The following is a 25,956-nucleotide window of genomic DNA, read 5'->3' on the forward strand; positions in this document are numbered from 1 at the left end:
ATTTTATTTTAAATTTTTAATTATATTTTATATACACATATATGTTTTCTTCTTTTCAAGAACATCTCGCTCTTCTGCTGGTCAATAAATTTGATTTTGAAGCATAATTGTTTACACACCGGTACGATTCAGTTTATGCACATTGGGCACTAGCCAAAACTACTTCTAATCACCGAAAATGCAAAAAGCATTATGCCAGGTCCGGGTTTGTAGAAGTGACTTTTGCACTATGATTGTCATAGTTTGTGACGAATCATGGGTTTATATGACGTGAAAAGCAAATGTCAATCATTCCAATGAAAGCTACCGCATGAGTCACGACCGAAAACATCACGCCAATTGAAGTCGAATATAAAGGTTTTGCTTGCTCGTTGTTTGAGCGCGAATATTTGGCCAACATAACGCATTAATGCTGCCACAGCCAGGGATTTCCTCAGACCTGGCCTTGACTTTTTTGGTTCCCAAAACTAAAGAGACTTATGAAAGGGCGACGCTACGCTACGACCGAGGAAATAAAAGCTACACCAAAGGAGGAAAAATTTATATTTTATGTATTTGATAATTGGAAAAAAACGTTGGCAGAAGAAGAATATACCTGGGACTGATTACTTGGAAAGAGACACTGTCTTAAGAAATCCGAACACGTGATACTTTTTAAACAAGCTAACAACAATAGCATCGTCAAAAGTAAATAATCACAATTATAAAGCAGGCTATCCAGATTTTTTGTCAAAAGTGACATGTGTTTCTATGAGAGTAGTATTATGAAATTATCTTCAAAGTGGCAAAAAAAAAAAGTCGAAATCAGACGGTGTGCAGTTGACCTCAGTCCGATCAAGCCAATGCGACGCGAGGAATATTTTACGGACGGAGACGTGTTATTGGCGCTTTCAATGAGTCATGTATTGCTGATGCTTAGAGATATTTGTGTAAGGAACCTATTCCAAATCAAATTTATATGGCAGTCACTGTGGCACCTTTAATAATCTTTTCTGCAAGATAAGATATCTTTTGTTTGTGAAGTATACCCAGGAAAATGAAACCTGGCTTCTGGCTTCCCACCGCAATTAGATTGGAATCAGTCATATAACATCACCTAACTTAGTAAGTTTCCATTATAGCAAACCTTAATTCTATCGAAAGTGAAATCGCTCGAAATTTCATTGAACTCTGCGAGTCTTTCAGCAATAAAAAATCTAAAATTGGAATAAATCAGCAACCAAGCGTCGAGTAATGCATAAATTTTGTAATAAACAAATATAGCAACTATAAAAATATATTTTGCTAACAACTTGGGGCACTTATAACCCAACCCAAGTGCACACATATTGACAAACGGTACTCAGATTTTATTTTTATGTCACCACTTGCAAAACGGACTTCAATAAATTGGTTCAGTACACACACACACAAACGCAAACCTTTTCGAATTTTATTCAACATTTTAAAATAAATCCTCGTAACCATATTTGGCAAGCATCAACAAGTGAATTGGTGTATTCGGTGGCTTCAAAGTGTGTGTATGTGTGCCAGCCATTTGGCCATAGAAAGCGCCGTCAAGTCAGTGACTTTGCTTGCTATTTTAGACCATTTGCTCGAGTTGAGCGCTCAATTTATTCAAATGAATTTAATGAATGTCGTCGTCTGCTAGTAATTAATGTGATTTATGCTGACGGGTCATAAATACTGACTGCTCGTCGTGCATACAACTCAAGCGACAGAGCACTCCTTAACTGTAGTAGCTACAGCAAGAACTACGACAACAAGAGCAGCAGCTACAATACAAGTAACAACATCAATAGTATAAGCAACAATAGCAGCAACAACAAGAACCGCAGCACGTGTAAGAGCAAACGCCAGCGAGCCTTGATTTGGAGAGTGGCGGCAGCTGCTGGCGTTCATCCTTCAGTATAGCAGTGGCAGTCAGTCGCTGCATGTTTGTATAAAATAAATCACTAGTCGTAGAATCTCTACAGCGTTCTCAGGATACACATATTGTATACGAGTACTACATATAGTTATATCGGTTTGTATGTGTGTGTTTCGCCGTCTGTTTTCTGACGGCAAGCCGAGTAGGCAAACAATGTTGACAGCCAAGTTGTCGCAAACAAGCGAGCGAGTTAGCCTTCGTTACTGTCAATTGCAAGCGGTCGCCGCTTTGTTGTTGTATTGCACACAAAAGCGGCAAATTAACAACAACTCGACTCGTTGACTCATTGGTTTGTTAGCTGCCTAATTGGTTGACTTACAAGATGTAGATGCTGCTTTGATATTGTTGTTGTGACAACGACTGACAACTTTGGTGTTGCAGAGTTTGTCATAATCGATAGTTAATATTGTTGTGCCATTACAAACTAGTATCTTTTTTTTTTTTTTTTTGGTGACGTCTATTAACATGGCTGTACATGGTTTTCTAATAAGAGTGATATCATTTCTTAAAAAGAAAAAACTTAGTGCGAAGTTCAATCGAAGGATTCAATGTGTAAAAGTTCACGTAAGTCAGGTAAGTTCTCTGGTTGGGAGTGGCCAAAAACGAATCTTTCACATATGGCTCAAGCAGCTCATGACTTCCAGTCATAGACCAAGTATCCGCTGGGTGGCCAAAGTACAACGTTTGAAGGTAAGTTAAAGTGAGAAGGCGAATCATCCCTCACCAGGTTTGTTAGCTGGGTTTGAAACCCGCCTAATAAAAAAAAAAAAAAAAAAAAAAAAAAAAAAAAAAAAAAAAAAAAAAAAAAAAAAAAAAAAAAACAAATGCACTCAATGAAAATCAATAAAGAGCTTCGGAAGAGAAGCCTCCATTTGATGATGACCATGAACAACGCATTAAGTATAACGATTTAGGGGCATGCAACTGGAATATCTGAATCCTTAATTGAGAAGGTGCCGCTTTTCAGCTTTTCGTTAGAGTAAAGGCTGGCATCACCGCCGTCCAAGAAATGCGATGGACAGGAAAAGGACTGAGGCGAGTAGGTTCTTATGGCCATAATGCCTATCAGAGCGAAGTACTTCAACATATCACTGATTTGTGGCCACGCCCCGACGGAAAAGAAGAACGATGTGACCAAAATTCAGCGCATTAAGAGGCAGCGGCAATTTTACAATTTTTTTTTTAATTTTGGAATTAAAGCTGAATATTTAGTTTTGATAAATTTTTTTTTTACTTAAACCAATCCAAAAATCTCGAACTAAAAATTGATCAAACATTTTTTCATTTTTAAAATTTTGCTAATTTACAGAAAATATTTTTCAAATCAAAACCTGAATTATAAAAGGATAAAAAGGGAGAATTCACTTATTGACTACAGAAATCATTAAAAGTGTTTAAATGCAAGTAAGACAGAAAGTTGTAAGCTCTCTTGAAGTTTTATAGATATAAGAGTTCTCTTCTTCACAGAATAATATTTTAAGACGTTCCGTATAGACTATAGTAAATTTTTTAAAAATATTTTGCGGCAAGAATTTTAAAAATATTATTGAATGCAAGGAAAAGTGCCTTTTTTTCAAAGCCAAAAATTTACCTTCCCCAACTTTACAATTACTAATACAGATTAAACTAACCTTTATAACTTTCTCGATGCACGTCGGTTTATTTATCTCAACGAAAGTTTATTCAAATAAAATATTAATTTAAATAAGCAGCTTCAAGGTAATCTTTTGGCCACAAAACACAAATTGTTTGAGAAATGCGGCAACTCAAAGTCAATGTGACCTTCATAATTAGAAATTAATTGCCTGCAAGGCAAAACAGGTTACGTATACGCCGTGTATGCGTCAGTGGGCAGGCAAAGAAAACGTTGAGGGGGTTATGAAATAAATCGGCGCCGTTGCAGCACAATTGCCGGCTGCAATTACCAACATCGCTTTGAGATGTGCAAGGAAAAGACGGGCAAAAGCATTTTAAGGCAAAGAAATAAATTTAAAAGCAATGATAAATGCGACGATCACTTAAGGCACCGGTCGGCGAAAATAAAATAATTTCAAATTAATGTTTACAAATTCATTTGCGGCGCTTAATTAACTGCAGCCAAAGTTTTATTTATGCGTTGCATAAATTGCTTTTGTTGTTGTTGTTGTATGCGCTCAATTTCAGCACAAAACATAACTCAGGCGCAGCAACTGCAGTTTCACCTCAATTCTCATTGAACGATTCCTCGGCCATTTTCCGAGGAGCTTTTTGAAAGCATTTACTTAATTCTGCTCTGAGTACATGCGAATTAATTGCCTTTAACATTTCGGCATTTAATTATTTGCTCTTTAACATTTCTCCTTTCAAGGCTGCATAATGCTTGGCGGCCAACGCTGGTTGGTCATATTCATAGACGCTGGGCTGTTTTGGGCGGTTGGCTGCATGGCTTGTGTGCGCTCGGTTTGCCTTTCTGATTGTTGGTTTGGCTGTAATTTTTTTTGTTGTTTTTTCCTGCTGAAGTTTGAACAACTCCAACTCCTGCTCACACACACACACACATAAATTAATGTGCAAGCATAAGTGCTGTGAGCAGCGCCATTGCTCTTCGCTGTGCTGCCAAATTCATGGAACTTTCGCAATAATTCTTTATTAATTTTCGATTTATTTCAATCAGTGCGCAATTAAATTCGACTCTGCCATGAAGTGTGCTTTTAATATAAGTGAGAGCTGCAGCTCCACTAACACCACTGTAACTGTGTACAAAATATATACGTATGTGCAGGCATTTATTTGTATATATGTATATCATATTATACATATGTAAATGCTTACAGCTCGTGGTGCCCACATGAGCCTTTAAATTAAATATGTTGGTGAGAACTCGTGAGCTCTCACGCTGCACAAAGTAAATGAACATTGCATTAAGACTGAAAATAATGTTTGCTGTTGTTGCTGTTTTTGTATATTATAAAATTCATTCATTCATATAGCGAAAGAAATTAAGCACAGTACCGGAAATGAAACAGTTGTATTGATTTAAGGACATTCTCGTGAAATTTTCGAAATTGTTATAGATTCTTAGAACTGTCCTTATTGAATGGTTCGAGTAGCCTTTATTATGATGAATATGAGTTCTTCATATGTGGATGGACGGCGACAGCTATGAATACAAGAATTTGCTGTAAATTATGTTAAATATTTCAAAGCCACTTGACCCCATTTGTGTATTAGTCAACTGATCAAAAATGGCCCGGATTGGCTGACACTAGCTACCGTTTTTTCCAATAGAATCACAACAACTTTAACCTTACTGATAACGCAAATTGTTTTGAGGAGTTTATTTTATCACGAACATTGGTAAAATTCGAGTTATTGAAGTGGAAAAAACCATTTGTGAAGTCATCGAAAACTTGCTTTATGCGACGCGTCAATCCACCTCTGTTACTGAGACATCGAAGAGGTTTGGTCGTCGTGTTGATATTACGGAGATAGCAGAGGATCACGAAAACTTGTATGGATAGACTCAATACATTTTAGTTAATGTTTTGGGTGTATTTACATTAAATTAGTAATTTGCACGAGAATAATACTTTATAGACTTATATAGTTGAAAGATATATATGAATTAATTATTTTGGTAGTGAAAGCCAATGTAGGAGCTTATAGATGATCGAAACCAACAGCAATTTGATGATTATGAGGATTATCTGCAGCTTGATTTTGTACAAAAATCCGAATCATTGCTACAGTATGTGCAAAAGATGATGGTTCCACAATATTACTCTAGAATGCATTTTTCAGTAATCCCTATGTTTTCTAACTTTTCTTTATAGTAGGGGGAAGCATTGAAAACCGAAGTGCGGAACTTTAATCCGCAAAACCTTATCAACGTCCAAATCAAGACTCTTCAACGGAACCACCGGCTAAGTACTACTTCGCCAGAGGGACAAGTCATTTAAGTCATCTCTATTGCGCGGACTGACGGACGCCTAACCTGTTGAAAAAGTCTCAGTTTTGTCACTGTGAATACTGACGCTTCGCCGACAGCTTTCCATTTATCAGCCGACGGTCATATGAGTATCTTTAAATTGTCGACCGTACAATTACCACCGAGTGTGTTTTTTAGTTTTTCCCTTGTATTCGAAAATCGAGGGCAATAAAATAGTACATGTTCAGAGTTTTCTTTATACTCTATATACGTTGGACAGTGCGGACTAATGTTATTGTGGAATCTGAAAAGGTCGCTTCCAAAGCACCCATGTTCATTAAGTATTTGGGTCAGATGGAAATCTAGATACTCAAGTCATATCTATCCACAAGTGGATGTCCGTTATAAGCCGAAAGGTCCAGCGCGTTTTGGATGAGGAATTCCACCGCTCTTGCCGCATTTAGTGCTCTTGTTCCTCTCGTCTATCTTTGCCGATACAGTTTTAAGCGTTGATAGCTGATACGAATGGTCAAGTTCATCTCCCTGGACGTCAATGGGTAGCTTACTGGCTAATATTTCAGCAGCGTCATTTGACATAGTCTGGAAATCACTTATTATATGTTAATTTATTTTTTTATTTTTTTTTTATTATTTTATATATTTTTTTTTTTTTTTTTTTGTGCTGATATTCTTATTTTTATTATTTTATATAATATTTATTTCTTAGGTCTGATGATTGTTTGGCCACTGCTACCACCATGAGATCATTCGCATGCGCTACTAGTTTCACGTCTGTCTCCTTAACACCCCATCATATATTATATAAGGTTCCATACTAGTGGGAATAACACTGAGCGTTGACCCCAACCTCCATTCGAGATAGAGTAGACTTTGTCCGCATCAAAAATCAGCCTTCTATTTTTAAAGTAACTCGTTAACTATAAGCTGCATCCAGATGATTCACATATTTTGCTCAACTTGGCGAATTATTCGTTCCACTAGTAAATTGATTGATTTCAGTCAGTTTGTATGAGAGCTATATGCTGTAGTTGCACGATGAAAATATCTTTAAGAGCCGAAAGACGTTTGCAAAATTTCAGTTCGAAGTCTCAAAACTGAGTATATGGTTTATCACTGAAGGTCGGGTGCAAGCAAACCAAACCATAAATAAATCGAGTTTAAAGTTAATAAAGATGCAAGAGTTGCTTAGAAAAAATTGTATTTTGGGATGCCAATGCAATATTTTATATGGAAACAAAAATTTTGCAATTTAGAATGCTTTAAAAAGCAGAAGTTCTAGAAGAAGATGAATAAGAGTGGACTATGCACCAGTCAAATCGTAAATGTACAAATCCAATATCAAATTCCTATTCAAACTTCCATCGTATTCTGGCTCCAGATCTTTTCCCAGCTGTACTATTCCCTTCTATGATCTAAAAAGAATGCGCGCAGAACAGACTTGAAGTACTAACTGCAGAAATTGATACCTATGTTGACGCAATCCTGTAAGTAGTAAGGGGCTACTTGCTTCCAGCTTTCTTTCATCCTGCCTGATAAGCCAGAAGAAACTTTATAAAATTACCTGATTTCCTTTATGGTTTTAAAAGGGCAGTGCTTATAACCACCGGCAACCAACAGCCTTATAAATTTGCATTTTTCTATTTTTCTTCTTTTGCATCCGTTTTCTCTACAGACATTCCTGTGAATTGTCATAAAGTAGCCAGTTAGCTCGTACTGCATTTTGGCCGCACCTTGTTTGATGGTCCAAATTATTTTACGTCCCTTCTCGCTTTTGAATTGCCAGCAATTTAAAGTGAAATTCATACAAACGAAGAAGTAGTAAATAAAAGTAAATTTACTTTTTTCACGAAGCAAGCGCGATAAAAAACGAAGCCAAATAATAGAGGGAACGTGGAAAAAGTTAGCACACCTATTCGCCGGTAACTGCTGTCCATTATTTTCAAATTGGTTTCTTATGCAAAATAGTTGAAGTATGTTTTTGTAGAGGTATGTGTGTGTGTGTTGCTTTGAGTGTACCTTATAGTTTAGTGAGGTTTCTGTGTGCCTTAGTGGCCTCGTGTKTTTCTAAGTGAGTATGTGTGTGTGTGTGTGTTCGACTGAGCGTAAGTGTCGCCTTTCAAGTCAAATTCAAATGAAGTGCCTAAATGCGTTACAGCAATAGCACCTAAGGTAAGAGCGGCAACAACAACAACAATCATTACAACAACATAAGTCAAAATAACAACAACAAACAGAAGCAGTAACTACATTTTCAACAAAAGGTTTATAAGCTGTCCTCAAGGAATATGCCGAATTCTATTGCCGGTGGCCAAAGGTAAGCTAAGCTTAGACGAATGATTGTAATAATAGCCCATAACGAGCTGTGCGTGTGTGTATGTGTGACTTTATGTGTGTGTGTAAGCGGTGTAAGGCGTGCTAAAGCGAGACGAGGTGAGAAGTAATAATGCCTGCTGCCTTGGACTGAGTGGCAAATAAAGAAGCTGTCTATGTTGTAAGGCTCAAGGCACTTTTGGCAAGAATGAAGGACCGGATTTTGCTATTGTCGCATTAAATCTGAATTTATGGTTGCGGTAAAAATGCGTTCACTTTACACATCCACATCGATATATGTATATATATGTACGTGTGTGTGTGTCCATATACATATATGCAAATGTAAGGCAGCCTTGTGACTTTATCGGGCATACAATGCGCTGAGCAATTTATACGCGCATGCAGCGGTGAAGTGCGGTGAATTCGGCTGCGCGTAAGTGTTGCCATTCATTTACACATTCGAGAATTCGCAAACTCACTCGCACATGGTCCTACAAAAACACACGTACACATGTAAATGTGGGTATGCAAACCGACTTGATGTGCGGCCACTCGCTCGTTGTGCCCACAGCGAAATGTTCGTGTGAGTTTTATTCCTCAATCTACATTCATGTGCGCATATGTGTGTGTGTGTGCATGTGTGGATCGCCTCGTATGCCATTCATAACACCTTCCGCCTATTGTGTGCCGAAATTAAATTGCTCTGACCTGTGCTATAAATTTCCGAAATAGCTGGCGCGATTTCTGCCGCACAACCACCGTCTCCAGCGCAATCAAACCGGCACAACACATTGACACATTCACCAATCGCTCTCAACATATATGCTCATGTGTGTTTGATTGTTTTCGTGTGTAATTTTTGCCTACCTTCATTTACATGTTCACCGTTGACCTTTGTGAGGGCTTCGCTCACACTCGAACTTCACCTACCATTGGCCGCTAAACTGTTTGAAATTTGCATAGAATGCGGTCAGCAAGTTAGTGGAGAGGTTTTATGTGTGTGTAAAGCCCTTAGCGTGCACTCGTTGTGGTTAAAAATTAAAAACATTGGATATTTATTGCGCTCGAAGAAAAAACAGAAATCTTTTATTGTGTGCGCTTTTTGAGATTTCTATTGATGAAATGGCTATAAGAACAATTAAGCATAAGTGATATTTTAGTATGGCAAAATCACCAGCCACCGCAATTTATCACAGATTTTTTTCGTGTGTTTGTGGTTAGAAGAAAGCTGTGAGTTTGTTTTATGTGAGTTTGTAATTGATAACCGCTTTAATTCGCGTAAAACTGGAAGTTGGTCTGAAGTCTTCAATTTTGCCCATTGTTTTGGCAATATTTCTTGAAAAAATGTTTTCTACTTCTATTGGGTTTTAAATGTAATAAATTTTGCTTCTTTACTGGAAAGAGAAGGTTAAAAGTCTGCCTAATAAACGATCATGCTATAGCAATCCTAAGTTGCCTGAATGTCATAGATGCCTAATTTCTGATAGTAGCTTAGATATATAGGAAGCCTTGGAAGATATCTCGTCTGAATTGGTTGAGGGCTGTACTTTTTTTGGGAATATATTCCAAATTTTCGCCACCCGGATTCTATTTTATCAAATTTCTGACAATCACTCTGTCATGATTACCAGTACAGGGTGTATCAGATAGTTTGTTTGGAGTAGTGTGAAAGAAATTTGAGTGATATGGTAGATATCAGGCTTTGGATCACCACCAGTACAGGATGTATCAAAAAAACAAAAAAAAGGCGTGATATGGTAGAGATTACTCAAATTCCTTTCCCACTACCCAAAATAAATTATCTGATACACCCTGTACTGGTGATGATCCAAAACCTGATATTTATTTAAAGGAGTGTGGAAGGAATTTGGGTGATCTCTACCATATCATCAGATATACCTTGGTGGTGATCTTTAACATCTATTGATAGCTGGCTTGAGAGAATTAGAGCCGCTTAGATCTTCATGAGACAGTTAATGGAATTGACGATTTAAATAAAGCCTTCTTTTGCTTTTTAGTAATCTCTCTATTTCAGCACGTAAGACAGGGCTGTGTTCACGGAAATTGGAGCGGCGTTCTCGGTGATGTCTAACTCAAAGAAACCTGTTACTTGATTAAAGCTGAACGCGTAGGTTTTGTTTGGTTTTACCGACGATATTTGCAACTTTGGTAAATTTTTCAGTAATGAGTAAAAAAAGGTAGATCACCCTCTGGATCATAATATTAGGCAATCTCGAATTCCTTGACAGCATTTTCTAAAAACCCATGTTTGGTTAAGTCCAGTGACCTAAAACTTTGAGTGGATTTGCTATAAGTTCTACCTTGTATTTCACTTAATAAGTTTTTTTATTACTGGGCCATTCGGGTCTACAACTATTGCACAGTTACCGGCTTGAGCTTTATTACCTGTCTATATTAGTACAAAGTTCCTTTAGTCTTGCTATTTTTTTAGGGCCAACTAAAATTCGATACACCGCTTAAAATGACTGACGTCTAAAACTTATTTTTTGTTGAATCGCTGCGCTAACAACTACCAAAATCCTCACACCATTGATGAGACGTCGCTACTTCTCAAATCAATCACTGTTTAGTGTGTTCGATGAAGGAAACTTTTGGTAAGCGTATTATCACGGATTATTCGTAGTTTTACTAGTAATTTTCAAACTTTTACCCTACTTAAGCTAATGTCTAAGTTCTTTTAATCACTCACTGTAATCTTATGTAATATCTTCTCCATATAAACATTTATAATAATAAAATAAAACATAAGAACAGCAAAGCAAAAATCTACGAACGCCCGCAATTGACCGTTGCAGCGCGAGTCATGCAGTCAATCTCACATTCATACTCAATAACGTTTATCTGAATATTGCTTCATAACAGTAAATACTTTTGCAAATTACTGTTTTACATTTTCCACAATTTCCAGCACAATTCTCGTAAATGAAAACTTTCTCAACTCGTTTGGCGAAATTACGAGCGCCTGGAGGGCAATCGACCGAAATGAAGTTATTGATATTTAACGTCAATCTTCCGACGATATTTTGCTCTCTTGCCTTCCTCCTTCACGCAGAGTTCAGCAGCATTATCTTACTGAATATATTTGCGAATTTAACTTTCCTCAAGCAAGCGCTGCAGTATTATCTTACAAGGATAAGTGCGCTTACAGGGTGTTATACAAAAGAGTTTGCGTTCGCAGGTATATGCATACACAAATTTACCGTTATTGTAGTAGCAGCTATGAATTTCAATATTTATTGTAAGTGTGCGAGCGCAGGTTGCAAGTTTAAAGTATTTGGGTTTGAACTGCATTTTTTTGTGGAAAAGTTGAGTAATTAACCATCGAGTACTTTTTTGATACTTTTTCGCAGACAGGTGTTTCATATGAATAACAAATCACTATGGTATTTGTAAAAGTATTCATAGAGGCGTTTATAATCACTAGTTCTTATAAGTCGAGTATTTGGAAGATGCTTTGGAGGATTCATCGAGATTTACTTTAGGGGGGTATCAAAGCATAGAAATTTGAAAAATTTAATTACCTTAATTCGACTAAGCGTCATCAAACGCAAAAAGATTATTTCAATGGCGAATGTCATTAGCCAAAAAAGACAAAAAACAGAAAAAAATTGATGCTTTAATTAAGTCATTAATTTTATTTAATCAAAGAAAATCTAGCATTTGTATATTAATTCAGCTACCTCAACGGCAATTCAAATTTACCTTCAATTTATTTTGGTCTAAGGGGTGCTATTGAAAGACCCTTCATTGAAAAAATGAATAGCTTGATAATTTCTATGAATAATATTTCAATAGGGAGACATTCTAAATTTTTCTATAGTAATAAATTTCAAAGTCAGACAATATTATTTTTATTCTATTCCCACTTAAGGTTTACATTATACTTTATTATTTATCTAGTTGAGCTCAGTCTGCATACTCGGAATTGCAGCATTTACAGCGGAATATCGAATTTAAACAACTTTTGTTTACTGAATTAGATTAATGACATAATAATAACAATAATAGCTAACATATATATGTAACAATAATTAAATTCTTAACGCCATTTAATCATAATTATGGTTTCAGTGAACAAACAATTTAGAACTATTGAGCAAAACTCGTCATTAAAAATTGAAAAATAATTCTTTAAAATTATTATGTGGCCTCAGATTTTAATAAATATCTAAATATGTTTTTAATTGTTACGTAATTGCTATTGTATCAAAATAAGATTAATTTATGTGGACATTGGCAAAACTATTAGTTTTCAAGTAGACTAACACACCTCCACCGCGTTGATTACGTTGTGGTACTGATTAATTATGCGGTTTGCAAACTGTTTTCGCCATTTGACGAAGTATTAGAAAACTAAAACTGATATTGGCATGGCTTTTATCCGATTTTATATTTACATATTGTGGGCTTAGTTTATTGGTAATTTGTAATGTGTAATGCATTCACTAACTAGAGGGATCACATCTACTTAAAACGAATGGATTTAGGTATTATGTAAATACTTGTAGTTGGTTTTTTACAAAATAACAATAAAATTAAAAAAATTAAGAGATGTAGTAATGAAACTATATAAATAAAATAAGATTCCGAGGCAATTGGAAAAATATGAAATGAAAGTAATTCTGCTATTAAGAAAATAACAGAAAGATAAAAAAAGAGGGAAATATCTGGACGTGAAAAAATAATTGACCTTAGGAGCGATGTATTATCACACGTAAGTAAGATACAGTAGGTTAACCCAAAGAAAATACCAAAGTGCGTACAGAAATTGAAAATGAGACTAAAACCCGGGATTCCCATACCATTCGTCCAGTGCTGTATGAGGCTGGATACCATGGTCGTAATTTTCCTAAAAATCTGTCGGCAAAAAGCATTAATAGATCAAAAAGATTGAAGTATGTGAAAGTGCACGAAAGTAAAGTTGAACATTTCTGGAATTCTGTTATTTTTTCAGATGAATGCAAATGTACTATTTTCAGCTCGGATGGACAGGAAAAAGCATGGAAAAACATTAAGCTTGAGCCATGAAATATGACTGCCACGTTAAGGGGGTATTCTACTCTAGAATTTCGAAAAATTCGATTTTTTTTCCATATGTGTATTTGTAGTTTAGACCCTTAAGAACATATCCACCAATGGATTTTTAAAAATTAAAATTATTTTAAGAGCTACAGTTACTTTAGTGACGCAATACCTAGCGCACTAACAATGACTTAGACTGCCTGAAATTTGACTCAATTTTTTAAGCGCGTTTTTCTCGAACCTACTTTTTTCTACACAGTACCGGCACTATCTCAAGTTCTATTCAACCAACCAACCAACCAACTTCCACAAACTACTTATAATTATCGATACATATATTCGGTGCATCCGAACTTAAGCCTCCTACCTCTTTTTAATATTTTTAGTCATAAATAAATTATATGAATACACTCGTTACATTTTAAAACATTTAGGGCTTTCATATTGTCTCATAAAGTTATAACGAACTGAAAACCTAGCGCTGTAATTGCGCCATTTTGGTTTTTTTCATTCCCAAAAGTATGTCATGTTTAATTTCTCCACCCCTGCAACTACTAATTGCAAATAGTATATTCGATTTATTCATTTAATTCTGTTTGGTAATACCATAAGTTAATCGAATATTTATGAAAAGGAGTCGTTTTCCACCAGCTGGGTCCGATCTTTCTTCTAGCCGTATATAAAATAATTTTACCCTCTATACTGTCTATATCTTATATAGAATACTCAATAGATATTACATAATTTGGTGCTAAGTATACCATGTTGTTTAAGGTGCGTGCCAGAGTCGAATTTACGAACATAAAATGTGAAGCCGTAGATCCGGCCTACAACTCAATACGATACTGCTACATTCGGGCAGTGAATCGCACATACAAGTATTTATCGGCGGCCAATCATTTCCTCTCGAAGGAGCCAAAAAATAATATATCAGTAAGTAGCGTGAACTGAGAGGAACTAATGTGCTCTTTTAATGTAATTAATATGTCTTTACTTATTTTTTCGTCAGGTTGGTGTTGCTGCACTGAAACGCGCCAACGGTTATAAGCCCTTCCTCTACAATGTCACAGTGGATGGTTGCAAATTTCTTCGCACCGGTGGCAATAATCTCCTTCGTTTTTTACATGCTCTCTTCCACAAGTACTCCAATATTAATCACACTTGTCCTTACACCGTAGGTTGGCTTAGCATTACGTTTCAAAGTTTTCAAGTTGACATTTCTATTTATGATTTATTTTAATTATTCAGCATGACATTGAGGTAAACATGTTGCCGGTAAGTCACATCGATAATTTAATGACAAATGTGCTACCATTCCCGAGGGGTGACTACCAACTCGTCACATCATGGTACACCTACAATGCTTTGCGGGCCGTGGTTAGGGTATTTGTAACATTGTCTTAGGTGTTAAAATTAAAGTGGCATGCCACAAAGAGACAAGAGATAAAATTTTATTTAAATACAGTTATATTAAAATTGTATGCTGACTAAAAAAATTAATTTATGTAATGATTTTCTCATCCGAAATGTGGTCAATATGAGAGAGGAATACGAGTAACTGTGCAGCAGAGTCAGAGTATAAAGATAATCAGTTGATGTAAAAAATATTAATAATACGTTAATTGCTGTCTGAATTAGCTCTACCTCGCTCATTATTTTGGTAGAAATCAATTAAAAATACGTTTTGGATTTTCACATATATTGCAGTAATATCAGCACTCATCAAGTAAGTGAGATTGAAATTAACATGACGAAGCATAAATAAAATGTTTTTTCTCGTTATGTAGACTAGACTTATTTCTCGTCCATTAGCATTAACAGTTCGTGTAATCTAGGAACATGTTGAATGAAAAAAATAGCATAATTTTTTCATTTTTGGGGGCACCTTTGACAAAAAAAGTCGGGTATGCAAAAACAAATTTTTGACCAGAATTCGAACCCGAACAAATATCGAAACAACATTATCTGTTAACCATTCGTTTTACATTAGATGCTGCAATTTCATTCCTTCGTTGTTGTTTCATTGTATTATATACAGAAGAAGATGTAAAAGGAAAGGAGGAGCCTTCAGCAGGAACATGTTGTTGCTCAATTTTTTAAACATTCTTAACTTTTTCGCACACTTTTTTCGAGTAACAATCAAGTATTGCACTTAATTGCACTTTATTATCTTTTAACGTGTTTAATAATAAACGAATTTTTCGCTAAATTTTTATTGACTTTCCAAAAATACCAAAATTGCAATTAATAACTTTTTCTTATCCACTTTTATTTTACTATTTTTTTTAATATATATTATAAACAAATTTCTCAATCAGCTGTCTAAATGCACATTTTTTCCCTCTGTCGCCAAAAGATTTCAATGCGCATTAGCGTTTCTTAATGTGCATTAATTTTGCTCGTCTATCCGGGCTATTAATATCTGTAGTGCCTGCCACACTGTGTTGATTTGGAATTAAAAACTTTTAAAATAGCCGTTCAGTCAGGAGTTAATTAATCAGTTACCCGGTCTTTGCGCGATTAAAGCACAAATTAGGTCGATCTACCATACAAAAGTTTATTTTACTACATTAACTCTAAATGGTTGTTGTCCAGGCTGTAAATTTGGTTGTGTTCTTTGATAAAAGAGCTATCAGCTGATGAATATTAATCACCAGAAAAATCACAAAATACACAACAGAAGCAAATACACCAGCTTGTCATTAATTGAGCATATCGTTGAACGAGTAGCCACGTTTGAAAGATTTCTCATTAATAACCTATTGCACTAAACTAATTTGGCTGTGCGAAAAGACTATAACTTAGTAGTAAATTTAACAAAACAGTCGACGCCGACGTCACTAATTTTGGTTACTGAACCACCTTTTCACTAATACTAATATCAAAGTGCTTACTAAGCTGAAATATATTTAGATTGAAAACAAAGAGTTTATAAAATTCTCTTCGTGAATCTTAAAGTGCAAATATGCATTGGTTCTAACAATTTTTTTGTTGAATTTATTGTCCCGAAAGTTTTCTACTGGTGGCAAAGCAAAAAAAAAAAAAAAAATTAATAAATAAAATGTGTGTCCGTGGCGCAACTGATTATCAACTTATTGCAATTTATAGTCATAGTAATCTCCCGTTGGTACTTAAAATATTAATTGTCTCTCGCCATGCACGTTCTAGTATTATATAGCGCAGAAGTAAGGACAGTAACAAAATTCAATGGGCAGCTTTAAAAGAATTTTAGAAAAATTTTGAGGGACTTTCTACCTATATGCAACGAATAGCAATGAATAACTTGTGAGTTGAAAAATTGAGTGCTAAGGACTTCGATTTTGCTACTGGCTGTTTAATAATTAGCGTCAATGGAAGTAGGCAAGTATATTAGCTAGGAAATGTACTCAAGAAGAGCCGCACTTTACTACATATTTCGAAAGCAATTGGCGGATTACAACCCAATTTTTTATTATCACGGTTAAAAAGGATCTATACTTATTTTATAGTATGTGCTAACTTATGTATAACAGTAATCATAAAATGTTGTTCTTAATATGCCAGTCAAATGATAAAAATTATTTAGAAGCACATTTGCAATTATGTATCTCGGTTAGTTAGATAAACGAAACGGAAAATAAAATAATAAAAGCTCCTTTATTTCACAATCCCAACGGACGTCTCAAATTATTGTATATTCCGAGAAAGAGCCGACTAAGCAAAGTAATTGGCATACTTTCATTTGAAGTTCTCTTCCATTTTACAGCCATTAAAGCGTCTTCGGCTTTATTGCCTTACGCCAGAGTTACTTTTTGTTTGAAAAAATAATAATATTACATAAAAAGCCAAAAGTTTTAGGCCTCTTTTTGTTGCATTCATATTTGTTACCAGAGCAAAAAAAAAAAAGTATGCCTCAAATTAACTTGGCGGTGGCAAAGGCAAGCATTTAAAATATTTCTAACAGTTATGTGTTTGTACACAACGAAAGCGTATAAAAATTCGCTAAGAAAATTAATAAAATCATATTAGCAACCCGAAATTCAAATTAGTTTTTGCAAAGACTGAGCTCTTGTTTTTAATTAAGGAGATGAAGAAATCAGCGAATGTTAACAAATGTATTTATATTTTAGGCTTAATTGCGCTGTAGGCACTTAGATGTTATGTGTTGCCTTTGAATAAATGCATCGAGTCTTCTCAAAGCTATAAAATAGCTTTTTATAAAGCTTCTAAGCATTTCGTTCGGCCAATTATACATTCGTCCTATTGCTTGTGTAATATCTTGACAAGCTTACCTTTGAACGCAAAAGTTTCATTAGCTCCGTTTTTTCGCCTTTACTTGTAAAAAAAAATCGGAACAAGCAATGCTTTTAGAGCACTTTTCCTCTCAGCGAAAGAGAGTGGGTGGTCTTTTATATTTATATTTACCTATCAGCAGAGAATGTTTGGCATTGTTTATGTTGAAGCACATATTTACCTACATAAACACGAATAAGTACTTAATAATGGCTAAGGTAACATGATTAATTTAGCAGTCGCTGTAATTTTCCGCTTTCCTTTGGCCATTCACACGAAGTTAAAGGACGAACTTTTAGCGTTAAAGTTGTAGTGAGTGGAATTTGTAACAGTGGTTTGATGCTGGTGAAGTTGTGAGTAAAAATATTATTTTTTCAAACTGAATACAGCAGTTCTCAACTGTGAAACTTTTATAATATTTAGAAACACAACTCATTTTTGAATCAAATTTAGATTTTCTGAAATGTACTTCTCCTACACAAATACAATATTTTCTTTTTCTAAATACTGAATATTTAAGAGTTGACTTATTTAGTCGAAGAGACTGAAGCCCATATTGTCGTCTTCCTCTGACCCCGACTCCTCCTTTTTTGCTTTTTCTTCTTTTCGTCAGCAACACCAGCAGCTGGCACGACGATGCGCGATGCTATTTCGTAGCTGTTTGGACAATGACTGGTCGATAGAACAACTTGAACAACTGTCCTATGAAATGTCGACCCCAGACTTAGATATAATCACTATCAGTTCTGTTGCTTACAGCTTACCAATTTATCTTATGAGCACAGCTTACAATTTTTCCTCTTCATGGAATATTTGCCATTTCAAGCATTTTAAGGCACGTTACTTAAAGCTTTATACAACTTCGTTCGGCACGCTAGTCGCATATTTCTAAAAATCATGTAGTTATCGATACTGAACATTCGAATTACAAACTCAGTATAGATCCTTCTTATTTTCTGAAATTCGTACTTGACATTTCCACAATCCGACAGAAAAATAAAATGGATGCTGTCACGATTTTCAGCAACACATTTGAAGAAAACACCCGTTTCTAGGTTCCATACTTCGAAAAAAAAAAACAGAAACTTCAAATTTAATGAGTTTTTATTTTTTGAAGATCTTTTTTCAAATGTTGACCGCTTTTACGTCTCAGATGGTCCATGCGTTGGGACCAATTCTGACTATTAACACGCGTTATATTATGCTTCCTACAGGAATCTTGGTGGTAATTTGATCGTGAAATTATCTGCTCGAAGTCTTGTTGAAACCAAATGTTACCGAGATCACGAACTTCAATTTCAGCATCAAATTGACGATTATAAAGGCGGGATAACGGTCGCCATGGCCGGTTACGTTCTCACCGACATCATTTCTGAAGAAATATGGACCGTTGTGTTTTCTGGATGAAATGACAGCTCTCGAATCCCTTCAGGTTGCTTTTCGTCCCATATTCGGGAGTTTTGCTTATTTATATACCCCAGAAATGGGCCTCATCACTGAAAAAAAAAAAATAAATAAATAAAAAATTTGTCTAGAAAGCGCTAATAAGAATTGGCATCTTCTAAATTTAAGAATCAAAAATGTAGCTTACATCTGTAGATGCCGCTGGTTTCGTACTCTGAGAAGCCTTTACAGATTTCGTCTCGATAGACAACGTTTCAAAAATGGATGTCCAATTGAAGCGTTTTAAGTATGATCGCCCTAGAACGAATTAAATGAGGTTTTTAAGTCATACAGAGAAAAAGTTTGGGAATTCATTGGCGAAAGATTTATTTTGTATCAATTTCTTAACATTTAGATTGGTGTCTATTGGGTGTCAGTATGATGCTAACATTGGTATAGAACTTTCATTAAACAGTGTAACCAACTTTCAATAATTTTGATCGACCAACTAGATTTCAGCAACCTTGATGTGTGATACTTGGGTTGGATTTGGTAAACTTTTTTTTGGAAAAAATCATTCAGAAAAAATAAAAGTTTTAATATCTATCAAGAATCTCTTAAGGAACTAGAGTAAGGTGTAAGCAAGAAATACAAGTATTGGTTGTTGTAAATACTAATAATGTAATAAAATAATAATGTATACTAAGAACAGATTCAAACAGAGAACAATAGCATTTACTTCAGGTATCTACTATTTTTATTCGCAGAGCTTTGTGTATAGTTTTGAGCTTTGTAAGAACTCATAATGCTTAAAAAACAAAAAAAAAAATTAAATTCATGTTTACCAGTAGCACAAAATATTTCTCAATATTTCTTTCAAGCCATCATTTTTCCTATTACATCTTCTCAAATTGGTCTTTAACTACTGTGCGAGCTCCACACATTTATATGTAAAACATAGGCTCAAGTGCAGGAGCCAAATCTATGTGCATGAGAATAGTTCTTCTCAGAAATGTTTAGCATATTTCGCAAGCAGCCAGCCTGACGGACGTACAGCCTAAATCAAGATAAATTTCCTAAATACAAGCAGTCAACGGAAGTTGTGATATTGCGAGTGAGTACGTAAATAAGGTATATATACGTGTACATACATATATATGTGTATATATGCTGTAAGATGGAGTAGCTTGTGGCATTTCTTTGACACATACTTTCGTAATAATTTTTGTTAAAGCTCTGTATGTACACATGCTATATAAACGTACTATACTACATAAGCTGGTAAGAAAATTTTCAGTGGCGAGTGGCTGATAAAAAAAACTAACGTTCATGTTTTATAAGGTCAATAAAAATATGTATGTGCACGTGGCCAGCCAAGTAGTTGGAAAGTAATTTGTAAAAATTGCTGAAATTTTAAATTTACTTTGAAAAAACAAAAAAAAAAAAAAATTGCAAAGAATTTAGTTGTTAACTTGCAGCGCATGACATTCTTGTAAATAGAGGCTGAAAATACTTGAGGCGACATTTTCGTACACAATCAACAAAGAAGGCACTAAGGCGAGACATTCTTATTGCTATCATAGCACAAAGGGCGAGCAAAAAAAAAAACAGAAAAGAAAATGGCATACGCCGGGAGTTACAATGTGGCGGATTAAATAAGTAATTCCTTCCGAAACCGGCTGACAGGGATATCCATTCGATTGAAGCGCACAGATAAAGCGGAAAGAAAGTAATTAAGCCATGTGGCAAGAATCGGTTTGTGTTTGCTTAGGGCGCCTAGTCAAGCATGCGCCAGCGGAGGGATAAACACACCAACAGAGGAAATTGTCAAACGCTGACGCACATGTAGACACACGCACACCACTATCTCACACACTCTCTCTGACACACACACACTTGCACGCATGTCTAAACGTTTATGGGCGACACGTACGGGGTCGCACAAAGAGCGTTGCTTGTCTTTCGCTCACATTGATGACCCTATAATCCCCGCTGACTTGTACTCCTTAGCCCATGTCATTTTCTTTATACAAAATGCTGGTGTAAATTATGTTGCACTTGTGTGTGTGTGTGCGTGAGTTTTTCGTACACTTTGTTCCGGCCAAGTGTGTATGTGACAATCAAGTGAAGCGAAGTCAAATGTCAGTTACACTTGGCAGCTTCATCAATTTCAATTAATCCTTTTGCAGTCCAAATTCTTGTTGTCCCCTAAGTCGAGTGGAATGTGTGTGCACTTAAATTAAGTTGTTTGCAATTTTTCGTATTATGTCAGTTTACTTTGATTTTGGTGTACGAAAAAACGTAATTTTGTGTGACTTAAATTATCTCCATTATTGAGTTGAAAAGAAAAATACTTCAAAGCAAGTATAAATTTGGAAAGTTTCGACTTTAATATTCAATTAGTTATTTATTTAATGTAAATAAAATGCTTGAACTAAGTATAAATAATCGAAGATAAAATATTATTTTTTTTTTGCATATTTTTATTTTATTTTTTTATTGTAGAGTTCCACTTGTGGCTGCTCACTTCAAATACCACATCGAAAAATAAAAAGTGTGAAGAGAAAAAATACCACAATACCACGAGGTCATGTTAAGAAATAATAATGCTAATTGGTTGGTAATTATAATCGATATCTTACTGGATAGAGGATGTAGTTTGTTTGTTTGAAATAAATCCTCTACTGTGTCCCAACTAAGAATTTTTGAATTTACGGTTTGTTCCGCACAAATTGACTCACTACCAAAAATTGCTCAGAATCCAACATTCGAAGAACGATTATTTGACCAAAAATCACATTTTAGCCATTAATCACTCCCCGTATTCACCGGATATGGTACCGTGCGATTTCTTCATTTTCAGAAAAATGCATGTTCTCATGAAAGGAAAGCGTTATGCAGACGTAGATGTCATTCAAAAGGCTTGCAACGGCATACCGGCCAACGAGCTAAAACGCTCATTCGACATGCTTTACGACCGTGCAAAAGGCTGAATTGAGCAGAAAATTGATTTTGCCAAAAAATACCATTTGTTCCGTTGAAGTGGTGTTTGGAAAGCACCCTGTAAGTTGCCTTAAAATTGAAATGTTAAAATCACTAACCAAAAAGCGAGATTTCACAGTGAACACAGCACTTTCGAAATACATTTACGTTCCAAAATTTCAGCAAAAAAAAAAAAAAAAAAAAAAAAAAAAAAAAAAAAAAAAAAAAAAAAAAAAAAAAAAAAAAAAAAAAAAAAAAGACCTCCAAGCACAACGAAAATTAAAAAAATATGGAAAAAATTAAAAAAAAATCCTTGTGAAAACAATAAGTGCCACAAATCACGTCGCTGACAGCATGCAAATAAATCACGTTCACAATAAACTAAAAAAAAAAACCTGCAGTGAAACTGCTCTAATTTACATGTCTTTGAAGTCGCTTGACTGCGCGCTTTCCGAATTTATTGGCCGTTTTATTTACCCACTTACATATGCGCTCTCATTGTGTGCTTAGACGGCGACCCCGCCGCAAGCGCCACTGAAATTCAATTAAGTGACTTGGCAAGTTAAACTGTTGCTTGCAGTGAATGACATGAGCAGCGAGTGGCGAGTGGCGAGTGGCAAGTCGAATACAAGCTTTTCACTATGCAATTAAGTTCTCAATGTTGCAAGTATATATTCTGGCCAAACACGAAGACGTCCAAGTATCATTGTGCCAAGTAATTTATTTGTCTTCGTGTGCATATTGATTCAAATGAATTCCAGGCAATAAATTCTGCAAGTTCACACGCCCACACCTTGCCTTCAATTGCAGTTATGTTATGTATGTAGTGGTGTTGCGTCACATCGCGTGTTGCATATTTGCATTTTAAGGGGATTATTAGTGCATGTAAAGATTGTGGATGTTTTGAGCGGAGTGTAAGAACTACTTGGGGAAACAATATGGTTAGAATTTGATTTAAAAATAAATTAAGGGGAGGTAAAATATTAATTTTGTGGAAGAATTTATTAAAATTTAGCATATTGAACAAAAAATCTTAAAAAATCCTCCAACAGCATATATGCATATATGTATGTCATCAAGAAGTTTATTAGACATGAAAAGGAATGTTGGGGTTCCCAAAAAGTATATGTGCATATAAATGTTCAGAGGGACGAGTTGAGTCAATTTAGTTATAACCGTCTGTATAAACACGAGCTAGTAACCTCACTTTTAGAGATATTACTCTGAAATTTTGCACACTTCCTTTTCTTTTCAAAAAGCGACTCATTTCTCGGCGTCATTGATAACAGATCCCTATAGTATAGATCTGTCATACAAACTGACTGATTAAACTCAATGCCTTGTGTGAAAAGCTTTCTTATTTGAGAGGATATCTTTACGAAATTTTGCATGAATCATTATCCAAAATATCTCCATTATTTCTGAAAGAATTATTTAGATCGAACCACTATAGCATACAGCTGTCATACAAACTGACAGATAAAACTCAAGTCCTTTCATGGAAAACTTTTTTATTTGACAAATTAGCTGAACGATATATGTTACATACTATTCTTCAAGGCAGCGCTGTAATCTGCATTTTGCAGATCGAACTACTATAGCATACGGGTGCCATACAAACTGTTCAACCAAAATCTCCTCAAAGCTCTTTTTATACTCTTCTGCGCTATAAGAAATGCAGCTGTGAAGGAAATTTCAGCCTCGGTGTAGGCAAACTTAGCGTTAAAACATGTTTAGTTACCATTTGCCACTATTCTTCAGCTATATTTAGTTAACAGCCAGCATATGTATTTGTGTTAACTACTCTTAATTTATATAAAAATTTCTCTCAAAATTTTTGGCGAAAAAATTTTAACTTGAATAATAAATTTCTGTCAATACACACAATAATAAATTTGCCTTTGTAAACGTGCCGCCTTGACCCTTTATTTCATATTCGTACAGTTCGCAGAAAGGTTTTGTGTAACCACAGCCTGTATTATTTATATAAGCGTAACCTTCGCCAGGTAGCTGTTTACTTTGGACCGCCAGCCTTTTTTATCTCGCTTGATTACTCGCAGTTTATGTATGTATAGCTGCATAACTGTTTGCGCGCACGCGGTCGCGACTATTCTGCGCTTGGTTGCATTCGTAAATAACTGTTTCATATTTATTCGTTTCTTTATATTGTCCCCCAACACTTCTTCTCAGCCATTCTTGTCTGCCCTACGACTTGGCATTACAAGTTGTTTCTTCTTATCGCACAACTGACTTTTTTATTCCGCAAGTTTTCTATGCGACGCCCATTTATTGTTTCGGTTCAATTGTTTCGCTTATAATTTTATTTATATTTCGACTTGCGCTGCTCTTGCCGCATGGCTCAGCACTTGTACACAATGTTGCATTTGTTTATTTTCTCTTCTGCTTGCTGGCTCTTTCGTCGACTGCTGGCCGGAGTCCCAACACTGTTGCTGAACGTGTGTTCAGTTTCGGTTTGCCGTGCTTCTCTTCTCTGCGCAAAAATACATTTTTTAACTTGCTGGCATTTAGCATTTCGGCGCGTCACGGAAAGCTGGCAATGTTAAATTTAGTGACTGTCAGCAGGAAGCTGGCTACTCCGTTTGCAATCGGAAAATGCTGCCTGATTGTTTTATCGCCGTTTTGGCGTGGGGAATCGCCAAACCCACTAGTAGCGCGCATAAATAATTTTATGCGAAAATGCAATTCTCATTCGAGCTTTGAACTTGTTGTTATACGACTTGATTTATTACCGCGTAATATGCCGGCAAAACGCAGGAATGATGTAATTGCAGCGTGAGCATTTGTTGTTGGTGGTGCTTTCGTGTGCAACAAACTTCTATGAGTGCATTTTACAGACAATATTCCAGTCCATTGTCTTGTCATAGTCATTTCAGCAGAAGCTGCAAAATCTTTTATATGATTTTTCACAAACCATGCTCTGTCATCCTTCAAATGAGTCATACATATTATTGATTGCGAAAAGACTTCTGCGACTACCCAATATTAAATGTAACTCATTCRCTCACTCACTTCATCGCTTTTACTCAGCTTGTATTGTTGCATGATTGCTTGTGTCTGCAGCATAATTTGTGGCTTTTGTTGTTCTAAATTGTTGTATGCTCAAATGCTCATGCTTTGTGTGTTATTCTGAGTGTGTTGTTTCTTAGAATCTCCCAGTAGATATTGGAGTTAGTGTTCGAAGTATGGGTAGACGAATTCGTTAGGAATAGTGTGGACCACTTTGACATCGGAGTACTCGAAAACGTGAGGTTCGTTGTAAATGATGACGTGATATGACTTGGAATACTCAGAACTATATTATATTGCGCCTTGTTGCTTACCGAGATTAATTGTTTTTATGCTGTGCTGGTGAAAAATCCAGGATGCCAACTTTTCATTTCTATTAGATCTTCAATTTTTAATTCCAATTTATTAATTTTTTAATCAAATATATTTGAAAATTAAACACACTTACTAAATTTTCGAATTTTATTTTGGTTTTGGGATTAAAAGTTTAATTTTCACTTTGAATTGGAATTAGAATTTGATGAAATATTTTTTAAATTAATATAATGGTTAAGATCAATATAATTTAAATTATGATTCCTCAAATGTTTAATTTTTCTAAATTTTGTTTATAAACTTGGTAATAATATTCTTTGTATCTAAGTCCGGTATTTAGGATTAAACAATTTGAAATTTTTATTAATTAAGATTTTAGGGATTCCAAACAAAAAAAGTGTTATTCAAATATTATTTCAACTATTTTCTTATAATTTGCCACCCTGTTGGCGAGAAAAAGTTATATTTGTGCTTATTTTACAACTCAATTTCATTTTTTATTTATAGCGACTTTGCAAATTCGAGTGGAAATGACTCACTTTACAGCGCAGTCGTTACAGATTCATCATACGCCATGCGCACCCAACAGAGTAAATTTAAATTATTTCTACGAATGAAAAGTCACTATATATAATTGATTCTGATAATTCTAATTCGGGAAAACTTCTTCGTGGAAACTGCAATTAAAGCATTTCTCGGTATTCTCTAAGACGCTCGGATTGTATATAAATAATAATGAGAATATTCTTGTAGGATTCTATTA

General features: G+C 35.2%; 1 protein-coding gene across 1 annotated transcript; it reads left to right on the top strand.

Annotated features, from left to right (window-relative positions):
- Positions 1-13,976: 13,976 nt before the first annotated feature.
- Positions 13,977-14,618, top strand: LOC108966086. The gene is made up of 3 exons (XM_018928823.1): positions 13,977-14,147; positions 14,224-14,388; positions 14,463-14,618. Exons 1-3 carry the CDS (start codon positions 13,977-13,979, stop codon positions 14,616-14,618), a joined length of 492 nt encoding a protein of 163 aa, XP_018784368.1.
- The last annotated feature ends 11,338 nt before the right edge of the window (positions 14,619-25,956 follow it).

This window comes from Bactrocera latifrons, unplaced genomic scaffold, assembly GCF_001853355.1.
Source record: "Bactrocera latifrons isolate USDA-ARS-PBARC rearing strain unplaced genomic scaffold, ASM185335v1 scaffold_155, whole genome shotgun sequence".
NCBI classification, from domain to species: domain Eukaryota; kingdom Metazoa; phylum Arthropoda; class Insecta; order Diptera; family Tephritidae; genus Bactrocera; species Bactrocera latifrons.

Coding starts and splice junctions, on each gene's coding strand:
- LOC108966086 (XM_018928823.1), top strand. CDS start 13,977: ATGTTGTTTAAGGTGCGTGCCAGAGTCGAATTTACGAACATAAAATGT. Junction 14,148..14,223: donor AGCCAAAAAATAATATATCA/GTAAGTAGCGTG, acceptor TTTTTTCGTCAG/GTTGGTGTTGCTGCACTGAA. Junction 14,389..14,462: donor ATCACACTTGTCCTTACACC/GTAGGTTGGCTT, acceptor TTAATTATTCAG/CATGACATTGAGGTAAACAT.